This window comes from Crocodylus siamensis, chromosome 5 (assembly GCF_052110815.1).
Source record: "Crocodylus siamensis isolate JL-2025a chromosome 5, ASM5211081v1, whole genome shotgun sequence".
NCBI classification, from domain to species: Eukaryota; Metazoa; Chordata; order Crocodylia; family Crocodylidae; genus Crocodylus; species Crocodylus siamensis.
The window spans coordinates 125,571,836-125,585,162 of NC_143399.1; the positions used below are offsets into that span (position 1 = coordinate 125,571,836).

The 13,327-nt window shown below is 42.3% G+C and overlaps 1 protein-coding gene across 5 annotated transcripts in view; it reads left to right on the forward strand.

Moving 5' to 3' along the window:
• PDE1C (phosphodiesterase 1C) overlaps window positions 1-13,327 on the forward strand; it is a 483,633-nt gene that overhangs the window by 201,141 nt on the left and 269,165 nt on the right. For 3 of the 5 annotated variants that reach the window (XM_090050248.1, XM_090050247.1, XM_090050245.1), the window contains exon 3: window positions 2,113-2,139. The exons of the other annotated variants lie outside the window; for them this stretch is intronic. In XM_090050248.1, coding sequence (XP_089906374.1) covers window positions 2,113-2,139 — 27 coding nt within the window. The remainder of the gene's footprint in view (window positions 1-2,112; window positions 2,140-13,327) is intronic. 5 annotated transcript variants of the gene reach the window in all.

Genomic DNA, 13,327 nt, shown 5'->3' on the forward strand with positions numbered 1-13,327 from the left:
AACCTGAAATTCCCCTTTCCTTCCCCCTGCCCTGTGGCCTGATTCTCTTTTGTAGAGAACTTAACCATGTTCATCCTTTGTTCAAATTTGGAATGATAATGCTTTTCAAAATGTCGGTCTCTCTGAAATGGGATTTTTGTTCTTCATCCAGTTCTTTTAAAAATGGAAAGGGCTCGAGCATTGGATAAATCCAAATGAGTTTGAGTCCTTCCGTCAGAGTATTTGTAAATGCAGATAGACTAGTTTCTACTATGCCTGTGTGTAGTGGCTGGTATTTGCTCCGGATTTAGATTTGGCTGATTCAGGGGACAGCGATTCGATTCAGTGATTTGAATCACCGTCCCAAATCAATTTGGCCAAATCTGATTCAGAGATTCGGCTGCTGGCTAATCAGTTGAATCTGTGAATCACACAGACCCCATCCCCTGCCCACTCTCAATGGCTGCCCTGCCTGGCCTAGCTCCTGGCCCTTTGAAGAAAAAGAAAAGCTCCCACTCACTGGCTCCTGCCTGGCAGGGGGCGATTCCCACTGCCCCCCACTGCCCCAAGCCATGTGGAGGGCTCTGCTACAAGGCCCCTGACCCCTGCCTGCTCTCCTAGCTTCCCCCATGGCTGCTCCACCCTTTAAAAATAAAGCCACGACTCACCGACTCCTGGCAATCCCCACTGCCCTCTACTGCCCCATCCCACATATGTCACGAGCCCCCAGAAGCCCTGAGGCCACTGCAGGACCTGGTGAGTGGGGTTTTTTTGGGTTTTTTTTAAAGGTCCGGGACCTGGGGAGGCTGGGGCAGCCATGGGGGGTGAGGGCAGACAAGGGATGGGGCCTGGGAGGGGTCCCCCCATGGTCCCCTCCTCCAGTCCCCCTTCTGCCACCCCTTACTTACCAGGATTGAGTCTAGGTCGAGCTCCCTGCTGTAGTCAGTGGGGACTGCCTGAATTGCCAAAGCTCTCTGAATCTTTTCCAAATCAATTCAGAGAGCATCAAACTGATTCAAACCTTTTAATTGGTCCCCTGATTCGATTTGGATTTGGAGATTCGACCACCAAATCAGGCGAAATCTCCTCTGAATTTAATCAGCGCCTGAAGCTTTGCTCAGCTGTAGTATCTACTAAGTTTTGATGATTCTAGATCAGTTTGTTCTTTTACTCATTTGTATCTGTGCAGGTTTTAATAAGTCATTCTTCTCACAGGGAAATATAAATTAGATTAAAAACTTTTCCAGCTAAACATCCAGAAGCTTTATGATTCTAATATTGCTTGTTGGACAGCTGCTGCAAGTTATGCCAAGCTGAAATGATCCACAAAAGACTGTTCTGGCACCTGGGGTTTATATCAACACTCTTACTATAGCCATCACATGTTCACAGTGTGAAGGATGGTATAAAACAACTGGAGAGTGTAGCAACAGTACCATAACTACAGCAGGGTGAACAAGGCAGCAGCCCTGATTGCTGACTTGGGTGTGGGGTAGAAAAATAGCAGCTGTCAATACTGCTTACTAGCCACACTGCCAGCACTGGCACCTATGCCATTGCCTCATGCATTGCTGCTCCCTAAGTGCCAAGTTGCCCTCTTAAGCCTCTGCATTAAGAGTTAAGTGGACTTCACAGAAAACAACTATCTTAGGCAAGATACTGGTCCACATTATCACTAATAAGTATTCTATACAAATAAAACTATGTATATCTGCTGGGCTGAAGTTTAAAACCTGGCCTTTAAGGTATAAGAAAACTTCTACCACAAAAATATAGGAAATTTTCTGTTAGTAACTTCCTTTTTAGGATGTAGCCTGCCCCACCCTAACAAAAAGGCAATATGCAAACTGGTATATACCATGCTTGTTCACAATCCCACTGAAGCTAATGGCAAAACACTCCAATCAATGATTGCTATCAGTAGGAGCAGAATTCAGTACTTGTTTTGCATTGAAATCAAACCTGGGGACAACTTCATTTCAACAAACCAAAACAGGTAGGAAAATGGTTATTAGACTTGGAGCTTCCTTGTGGCAAAGCTGACTGTGTCAGATTCTGTTTACTTCTGTTTTGTGGCAATTCTAACCCAAATGGAACCTTATTATTTCAATTTTATTTTGTTCTTTCCTGCAGGAGAAAATATAAGAAAACATCACAGAGGTAAGAGTAAAACACAGGACTGGGGGAAGGTGTTTGTAAGTTAACTATCCTTCTTTTTGAGCCTGAAGGATTTTTCTTGTTCATCATTGGAATCCATGCCACTGCGCTTTATGAAGGACAGGCAGCACTCTTACTCCAAACTCCTGTTGGTAATAGCAGGGGCTTTGCCTGAGTAAGGATTGAAGAATTTGGTCCTGATCTCAAACATATTTTCCCCTCGTTTCTTCAATTAGATCTGCTGGTTTTAACTTCTATCACTATGTGCACTGCAATAAAAGATTGATTGCGTGCTTTTAGTTTTGTTAATGATATGTGCCTTTGCAGGAGGCCAGAGGAAGACTGGGATCCTGTTGCTTAATAGACCCTATTACAGCTAAAAGATCTAGCTATCTTATTGCATCTTTGCAGTAGGGAAGACTACTGGGGGTTCTCTGAGTGATTCATTTCTCCCTATGGAGTCTTTTTATTTTTGGTTTGCATTTGGTTGCTTTCTGATTGTGTACTTTGCTGTGGAAGCTCTACGTCAGTTTTAGGTGGGTCACCATGACTTGCCTTATTCTGTTTCTCCCCCTTACTTTGATTCTGCAAAGTAACATGTGTTGGCTCTGGATTTAGGGCCCAGATGCCTTGTTCTGGGCAGGGGGGGAACCCATTCTCCCCAGACCGATCACGACCTTTTCATTCAATAATAGGCAAATGTATTGATACACAGTGATAACAGAAAAGAAACTATACAAACAATCAAGCAATTCTATATACTGCCAACCTGAGGGCTGTCATCAGAGTCAGGATACATCCGGCCAGGATGCAGGCTTCACAGTGAGGCTTTCTCTTAGGTGTCAGTTGTCAGGACATCAGCAGCTTGGAGGTGGGATGCGGAGGCCCCCCCCCACCCAGTGGGGTGGATAACGGGCTGGTGGTGTGCCCTCTGTCCATGGTGGCCTCAAGGACCCCTCCTGGGGATGGGGATGGAGATGAGGAGAAGGATGGGGAGGAGGACGACCCAGGTGAGAGACGAGGAATGGCAGGGACTCCTTGCTGCTTCAAAGTCCTTCTTTTGTATTCTCCTTCCCTCCAGATGACTCCTGAGGGCTCTTCATCCGTGGCTATCACTGATTGGTCTCTCTGTGTGGCTGTGGTTGTCATATGTCTATGTAGCTCATCACATGCACACATAATAATTTGGTCTTTCAAGGCCTTCTCCTAATTTGGTCTGTTTCCCCAAAACCGAGACTCAGGCCCCCCTGCTCTGGGGTCTTGTTAGTTGGTGCCACCTTATTTTGTGTTATGGTACAGCATGGTACATGCCTTCATTTCTCAGGCAGTGTGTATATCTGTTGGTCTTGTTGTGTTATACGGCCTGTCTGCTTCGAAGGCTGTGTGAAACTGTGCTTGTGTGACCCAGGCTTTTAAAAATCAATTAACCTCAGTTGCCTATCCTGAACCATTCTGAACCCCATAAGCCAATTCCTAAAAAGCAAACCTTTAAATACCATTCTTAAGATATCAACATGTGCTTTTAATCCCCACTGACTTCAGTGGAAGTTGAGAGTATTTAATACCTTGGAGGAACTAAGTCCTAAAGGCACTTCAGAATGTGCTCCTCTGTGATGTGCTTTGACTTACAAACAGTGAGAGTGAAGTCCTGAGCCCTACAGCACGTCATTGTGCAATTTTGCACCATACTGTGTGGGACACTGGAACAGATGCCCTGCTTGGATGTTTCATCTGGAAGAGCTACCATGCAACTTTGAATGTTGTGGAGAATTTGAATGAAGAATTTTTTTTTTGAGTGGGCTGTTGGCTTGCATGCAGGTGATCTGTATTTCTGTCATGCTTCACTTAATACAGTTATGAACCCATAGCCAGAGGTATTCACTTAATAACAAAGTGGTTATTAGAGAACAGAAAATTTTCTAGATTTTGAATGATTGCTGGGTGAGTTCTTTATATTGCTTGCATCTTGATTGTATGTGTTTTCTATATATGTCATTTTGGGAATGGTTCATGAAACTGTTACACCAAATTAAAAGGATTGGGGCACTTATTGTGTTATCTGATCTGCAGTAAAGCCTATTGTAGGTAAAAACAAAATGTGTCAGTTTTACTCCTGAATAAAAAAAAACTTTTAAGTTACTGCAATTTAGCTTCTATTTACCATAGGAAGCTGCATGAAAACTGTTATAGCAGATCAGCTTAAACCATCCTAAGTCCCCCAGTTTTAAACACTGTATAATTGTTTCATCTGTCCATACCTTATGGCATTGGTCGGAATGTGTTTTTTTAGCATTTTGGGGGGGCAGAGATATATTTAAGCTACTACTGTTAGTATTAGAAGAGACAAAAATTATACTACAGGCTAGGAAAATATTCCCTATTATTTTTTTGCCATTTAACTCAGAAATTAAATTGTGAGAGAGGTCTTTTGTATCCTGTTTGGTTATGTGTCCATGGTGATTTGTATACATTTACCCTGATTCATCACACGGGGGGCAACATTTTTTTTGCATCTTTTTTATAATGTTCCTTTATTGACTCCCCATATTCCCCCTTTATCTCTGTATGCTTGGTGTATATTTTGTGCTGGTGTTTGCTGTTTGGCTGCTGAAATTTATGCTTTTTATGACTGGACCTATGTACTGGTGAAACAAATGGTATTGGTTCCATGGAGCAAAAGGTTGTATAGGAGGTTGTGCCCAGCAAGTAGGGGTGTGCGAAGTGGCCCCTATTCGATTCAGATTCTATCAAAGTGCTGTCTACCATAGCAAGATATTCAGGTAGCAAGATAGCTAGAAAACCTAGTGTGTGTATTGGTAGGAAATAGGGTGGTATGAAATACCTGCGTTTTGTTTCAGTTTTGGATTTGGCGTTTCAAAGGGAACAGTGTTTTGTTTCAGTGTTTTGTAGGGATATCCGAAATGACTGTGTTTCATTTTGTTTTAGATTCAGCATTTTGGAAGGACAGTGAATCATTTCAGTGTTTCAATTCACTGTCCCCTTTCATTTCGGCTGGAACTGTTTTGGAATTTTGATGGTGTTTTGGTGTTTTGACCATAGGCTACAATGTGGAATCACAAAACTGCCTATAACTTTGTGATTTCTTGCCTGATTTGGATGAAACATGCAGGGGTCCTAGCCCCTTCTGAGGCCATGAAACTTGCGAAGTTTCAAGAAGATACGTATAGGGGTTTCTGGGAAACTACACCTCAAACTGTTCAAAGCAAAACTAGTATCACTTGCTGGCAGCGGCAGCATGCTGTTATCTTGCATACAGATCCAGAGGTCCGCTCCCCCTGGGAGGAGTTTGGTACAGCCCTGCAGCCCTTCTTGGGGGGTGCAGCCCCACAGATCTGCATGCGGGATGACAGCAGCTTGGTGCTACTGACTGAGGCCAGTGCCAGCACTGGGTTCTTCCTGGTGCTTGGTGTGGACTATGCCAGGCAGACTTGGGTGCTGATGGCCCCAGCTGGCAGCAGCAGCCTGCTGTCATTTGCATGGCCCACATCTGGTAAGTGCGGAGCTTTAAAAAAAAAAAAAAGAAAAAAAGAAAAAAAAAGGCAGCTCACTCACCAGCTCTGGCAGTGGCAGTTGGGGCCTCTGAAGGCTTGTGGCAGAACCCCCTGCATAGCACAGGGCAGCGGGGGGCAGCAGGGATCGTCCCCCCCACCTGGCACCTGCACCACAGCGCAGGTGCAGCACGGCTCGGCAGGCCACCACATGCTGCCTGGGAGCTGGGGCAGATCCACCTGTCAGCCAGAGCTCCTGGTTCAAGTCCCTACCACTCTGATCATTCCCCCAGCTCCTTCCCAGGGGTCATGGCCCCTGGATCTGTGCGCCAGGTTTCAGCAGGCTGCTGTTGCCAGCTGGGGAAATAACCCAGAGCCACTGCCATCTCCAGCTGGCAGCAGCATTCTGCTGTCATCCCACATCCAGGGGCTCACACCCCCCAGGAAGAGCTGGGGGAAGTGATCAGAGAGCTAGGGAAAAGATCAGGGAATTGGGGAATCAAACCAGGAACCGGGGGAATGCTCAGGGACCTGAACATTCCCCCAGCTCCCTTGTTCAATTCCTTAGTGCCCTATTTGATTCCCCAGCCCCTGGTTTGGAAGGGACCTCAGAGACAGATTGTTGTCACTGGCTACCAGCTACAGATATCAATATCAGTCCTTCCCCTCCCCCTCCCTCTTTCCCTGCAAGCCCGCCTTTGAAACAGATCTGAAATGTTTTGGAAACATCCTAATCATTTTGGATAATTCCCAAAACATTTTGGATGGCCTGTATCATTTCAGAGCTGTTTTGGAGACCTGTGTTTCATTTAGGATTTGGTGTTTCAACTGTCAAAATGTCTGAATCCGAAACAAAATGAAACAGCTGCCGACATTTCGCACAGACCTATTATTTAACTTCAGACTTCAGCCTGAGTTTCCTCTATGTATATGTTAATTGTGGGGGATTATTTCTCTCTCTATCTCTTTCTTTCCCACAGTAATCCAAATGATCTATATCTTCAGATATCTCCAAATCCATCAGGGTAATGGTATTCTGTCTGCTTTTGCATTTTGTTTAGTTTGTTTCTCTTTTTGGGAGTATTATTATTAATTATGTCAGTGTGAACATAAACTACTCAGCACCCCTTTTAATATGGGGAGGCAGAAGAATATCTCATTTTCAACACTTTACAGTCTAAAGGAATGACTTGTTGAGGCCAGATCTATCAGGTAGATCATTTAATGCAAAAAAATTTGAGGAGCTGTAGAGTCACTGTAGTACTGGAACTATACTCAGTTTGTAATTGGAGATGACAAAAACAATCTTGCACAAATTACATAGTTAACTGGGTTGACTCAAATACTTTAAAAGTATTTAAAAGTAGATTGTTATAATTTTCCTCATAAACTTGGAGGTTCCACAGATGTTGATGCAACTCTAATTTCATTAGTCCCAAGTTACTAATTCTGTCTGCACCACTGAGCTGTGATGCAAATTAATCACTGCAATACCAGAAGCACAATATATTTAATAAATACTTAAGTCATCTATCATTTTCATATCCAGTTAACCTTGACTAAGTGAAGACTAGGTATTTCTTTATATAGCTACTTGAAGGAGATCATGCAGTTTAAAGAGCTAGTCAGAAGCTAGAAAATCTCTCAGATTTTCAGATCCCATTTTTTTCAATTTTCTTACAGATTTTTTTAGACTTAACATTCGTTCTATGATTGGCTGCAAATAGCCATAACTTATAAAGTGCTGAATACCAGTTTTGGTATGATCTGCTTTGTATCCCCAATCGCCTTGAAGACAGAGGTATAGAACTCTCAAAACCTTTTTAAGCAGTGGACAGGCTTGGATTTTATCTGCCTGAGTGGAACTTGGCCCTTTAAAGTAACTGTGGACAGGCCATGTGCCACTGAACTCTACTTGAAGCTCTCCAAATAGTATTCAAATGAGAACTATGTGATACATAAGTCTTGTATATTTTTCCTTATTTTGTACATGGTAAGATTGTGTGTGTTGCCACTCACCTACTTAACTGCCTATTGGATAGTTGTGCAGTTTTACGGTTTTTATTTACTTATCAAGATGAAAATGATCACCTCCCACTGAACTTGTCCATTCATTAAGATTTTTAAAATAATCATTAGTATGTACATAAGTTGCAAAATAACACAAAAATGGCAGCAATGTGTTTTGACCCCCTTTTCACCAAAATTGAAACTGTTGTGGCTTGGCTTACGCTAACCATGGGATAAGAATGTGCAGTCGATAATTATCCCAGAGCAGGTGATGCACAGTAAAGCCCCACCTCCTTTTACCCTGCATGTCAGGAAATGGTTTACATGTCATACCGTATATTACAAAATGTAGTGGCTGCACTAAAAATACATTGTAATAATACAATGAAAAACACTAAAGAGGACCTATTACTTATGTTCTTTAAGTTTAGAAAAATGCAGGGTTCTGACAAAATGTCTTTAATTTATGCATCCTTAAAACAAACAAAACACCTTGAAGCGTTTATACATAGACTCTTTTCCGTCCCACTGGGCTAAGTACAGACATTCATAAAGCTTGAGCCTGAATCAATTCCATCTTTGTAGATTAGTCTAACCTGTGTAGCTTTAACCAAGAAGCAAGTGAATAGACATTCACTTTTGATTCTAGAAGTGCAGCCACAGGCCTGCAGTGGCTCAGGCTAAAAGCTGGGGGGCACTAGACTGAGCCCTCCCCTCCCTCAGGCAAGAAGAGCCAGAAGGCTGAAGGGAAGCTGAGCTGAAGAAGGACATGGCCAGGCCCCAGCAGGCTGATTGGGGACGGATTTAAACCCCCACCCTGGCCTGCACGATCTGCAGCTGGGGGGGAAGTAGGGGAAGCAGCTCCTGCCAGGCATTCTTCCCCACTTTGCCACTCAAGGAGCAGGGGGTGTGGCCAGATGCTGGCCCTGGTGGCAGCCTGAGGTGGAAGGGGGAGGAAAGGGGGTTTAATTCCCCCTTCTTTCCCCTTTTTCCCCCTTTGCTTCAGTTGCTGCCGGGGCTGGCCATGGTGCTGTACCCCTGCCTGGCAGACCCAGTGCTGTGCCCCTGCCTGGAAGACCTCAGCTGGAGTCCCATGCCAGTAGGAGAGGAAAGGGAGGGATGTGGGTTTAATCTCCCTCCTCTCCCCCCTGCCCTTTACCTCAGGCTGCCCTCAGGGCCAGCGTCTGGCTACACCCCCAACAGCTCAAGCAGCAAGTCGGGGTGGGGGGTGGGAATGCCTGATGGACTGCTCCACCCATGCCAGGTGGACTGGGCTGTGTCCCCAGCCAGGTTTCCCAACCTCACCCCCTTGTCAGCCACTCCTCACTGCTCTGGTTAGAGAGCAGAGGGGCAGGGCCAAACCAGTTGTGCTTGAGCAGACTGCACAGCCCAGCCCAGGGCTGCAAAGCATCCTGGGATGCTGGGGACTGTGATTTAACTTGAATGGGGAAGGGATCTGGGACAAAGGTTCTATAAACTGTTTTGACCTAAATCAGTTAAGTGTAGTACTACATTCAATCAGGTTTATCTTAAACCAGTTTTGGCCATTTTGAAACTGGTTTATGTGCACTGAACTTCTGTTCTGTTACAGGTTTAAACTCTCCTGACCCTAGCCCTGATGTTTAGAAGGTAGGAGAGAAACAGTATACAGATACTTACACCTCCTTTTCCCTCTTTGTTCTCTCTGTGCTTGTTCTTTTGGTTTCAGCTTTGCAGCTATGGTTACTGGTACATGCACTCTAAATAGTCTGTTGTATGGGGCATCTGTGTGCACATGCACAACCTGCCACAGATGATAACAGTGCATCATATGCTCATGTTAGTACATGAAATAAGTGAAAGCAACTTTCAAACAAAGTCCCCATGACCATAGGACGGACACATGTGCAAAATAAAATGGAAAAATAGAAGTAAGTGCAAAATCTTAAAGAGGAAAACTGTCATAATTTCAAACAGCAGCTTTTTAACTCGAAATATTTTGTTAAAATACCTCTATTTAAAGTTACCTCTGGAACCATGCAAATATTTGAATCCTCTAAGTGTCTGATTTCAGGTAATAGCTTACTCATGTGTCTATTCAGGACTTGGCTTTGCAGTTATGCAAGTAAACACAGTGCAATCGGTTTTGAATTAATCTCTCTTTTAGTACTTTTTGAGATATGGCACATTGTTACCACGTGTGCCATTACTCTGGGGAAAATACTTAGAGATAATTCAGATCTTTATTCAAATAGAGCACTGAAAAAAATAGTTAGTGGGAGCAGTATTGTATGAGTTGAAAGAACCTGATTGTTAAAGGGATGAAACAGGCAGTTACAGGTGGTGATAGCTGTCATTGATATGCTTTGAAAATATCAGTGTGGTATTAAATAACTTGGCATCCAGCATTTCATTTCAATCTATTTAGTCCTTTATTACTTAGCTCTGACACTGTTTCACTTGTATAGCTTATCTATTGACCTTGTGAGGTTATTTTAATTAAATAAAATATAAATACCCTTAATTCCTTCAGCTGTGCACATAATTATAATACTGTTCAGCTCAACTGAAGCAATTCTGTTTTTCTTATATACTTAATAAGAACCTGGCAAAATGAAAGCAATGTAGTATATGATAAATTCAGGGTATATTGCAGAACCTCAGTCCAGTAAGTAACAGGAAAAGAATTTAAACTTTACAAAAGCCTGATTTTTATTTTGGGGGGTGGGGGTAGAGGAGGAATCAGGGGAGATGGTCTGTTGAACATTTTCAATTCTTACTGATTTCAGTAGAACTGGAGGAGTCGGCCCTAAAACTTGAATTCAAGTCTGGATGTTGCAATACATGTCTGATAACATCTGCGTAGTAATATAGGCAGGCTCAGTATCTTTGCCAATAGTTAAGATTGCCTGACACTTCCCACTAGAAGACTGTTTTCAACTGCTTTAAGTCTGCCAAATGCTAAACCATTCAGACATTTTCTATGTAGCGAGTCTGATTCAAGCTTTTTTTTTTTATGCAAAATGATTCCACCATTTCTGAGAATGAAGTGAGGGGAAACATGTTTTGTTCATGTTAGAGTGAACATGAATAGAATAGGATGGTTCTGGTGAGAAATGTTAGGGCCCCTGTGCCTTTGAGCCAGGATTCAGTATTTGTTGGGGGAGTCATCTTAGTGTCAGAATGGTCTTTTGCTGCCTGTAAAAATAGTCTCTGATTTTAACAGGTTATAAGCATCTGAAAAAAATCACTGTTTGCACATAACTGGGGACTTGTTGACATTTTGCCTTTACATTCTCAGACACATGCTAAGAATGCTATAGAAGGTGGGTTGTTAGGCCAGCAGAAGCTGCTCTGGTCTAACACATCTTTCAAAATGGTAGGTTTATCCTATCGTCTCCCATGGGGCTTCCCCTACGCAAGGGCAAGTTTTGTGAGCTAGGCAATATGCACAAGAAGTTTTCCCTCAGAGAGCTGAAGAGTATTTCACCATGCAATCTCTGTGACCAGACTGCAAGCGTCACCCCACAGATCAGACATAGTACACAGATTATGGTCAAAAGTTTGAAGTGATTTTTTGGACGTCTAAATTAAGATGCCTAAGTGCACTGAAAGTGCAGTTCCTAATGTCCATAGTATTTACAAATTGGAAGCGCAATTCTCCTTGGCCTCTGTTGAATGTGTGTCTCAGTTTCCCATGTGCAACAGGGGATCATGAACATAGATCATGGTGAGAATTATAGAGAAGCCTGTAATGGAATTAGTAATTCTGCCTTCATAGCATAGTTTGAATTGTGTGCAAGAATAAGACTGTGATCTGCCCACTGAACAATGAAGTTGAAAAGTTTTTTTTGAATAAAATCTTATCCACTGCATGGAATGAGGTAGCAGTTTTATGGAAAACATGGTATGTGATCAATCATGTAATTAAAAATATATAGCAGTAATTAAAAATATATAGCATAATACATAAACCTGTTGAGGCCAAATTAAGATAGCATATAAAACGTTAATGCTATAATTTCCTAACTTTAGAGTCCTCGACTTCTGGGACTTTAATAATGTTCTCTGAAGTTTATGTAGTGTAGAATTTTTAGTGTGATAAAATATGGGTGCACTGAACAGTTCTGAATAGAAGACTGATCTGTTCACTTAACAAACCTAAATTAAATATACTCTTCAGCTCTCTGAGGGAAAACTTCTTGTGCATATTGCCTAGCTCACAAAACTTGCCCTTGCGTAGGGGAAGCCCCATGGGAGACGATAGGATAAACCTACCATTTTGAAAGATGTGTTAGACCAGAGCAGCTTCTGCTGGCCTAACAACCCACCTTCTATAGTTGGGAATGGAGGAAGTGAATGACTGCAGAATATATGTAACTTTAAACCCTTTGCCCTTGCTTTCAATCCCCTTTGTTAATTAGATCAGGTTGCTTCTGTGGAATGGAAACTTCCCAGCAACCAGAATGCTTCCCAGCGTTTTTATGTCAAGGTGGGATTTTTCCTTCATGAAATGATAGCCAATGAGGGCCAGCTGGTAAAAAATTGGAAGTTTCTACGGTCACAAAAAATGAAGATTTAGGAAAGGAAAATAATCTCCCTAAGGCAATAGAACATGTATTTGAAATACAGACTAAAGAGAACAGGACACAAGTCATTAAAATACTTCAGAATCCAAAGGAACCACACAACTATGAGTAAATAGCAACCGGCTCCCTCCTACTTACACCTCACGTCCCTTTTAAATGAGTCTGAAATTTCAGTTTTACTCCTGACATTTATATAGTTCTGATTGCCTATCCATCTAAAAATTCAAGATTCTGTTACAAAATCCTGAATGATCATAAATATTTTCCTGTTAATTTTAAATAATGTCTGTTTCTAACAAGAGAGCTTACAAACAAGGGAAGAGACAACTTCAATTGCTCCTTCAGTGGTAGCACAGGTCATCTCAAATCAGTCATAAAGTAGGTATAAATGGATCAAAGTTATCAAGCTTTTCCATATTTGTTTATGTATGAAAACCTTTTGTAGTGCTAGCACAATCTTTTGTATTAAGTCAGTGGAATTTATGAAGTACATTTGGGCTAGGAACATAAATTACATATAAACCAGTATAAATGATTAGGAACCCGTTCAAATCTGTAATGCAACAGAAGTTCAGTCACATAAACCACTTTCAAATTGCCAGAACTGCTTTAAGATAAACCTGGATGGATGTAGTATCAGACTTAAGGCTGCTTGTAGATATTAACTCTGCCCCCCAACCAACTTATTTTAAACTTGGCTTCTGGCCTGGGCAACTGCAGGCATGTGGCTGCATTTCCAGAATCAAAAGTGAATGTCTGTTCACTTGCTTATCAGCTAAATCTGCATATGTTACTTAGACTAACCTGTGAACATTGAATCAATTTAGCCTCAGACATGTTGACTGTCCATACTTAGCCATGATGTCTATTCTTCTTCTGCCACAGGGATATGCAACACACAGAATGAAGAATGACAATAGTAACTTGAGAGAAAGCTCAATTAAACATGTCCTCCATAGTCCTTAATGACTCTGTGACTTATCAGACATGTGTTTTCTATTGCATAAGGCCATTCCTCCTCCACAGCCCCACTAAGTAGTGTTCAGAAACATATATGCAAAGCAGTGAAACTATTTCATAACATTGTAAATATTTTTATGGTCA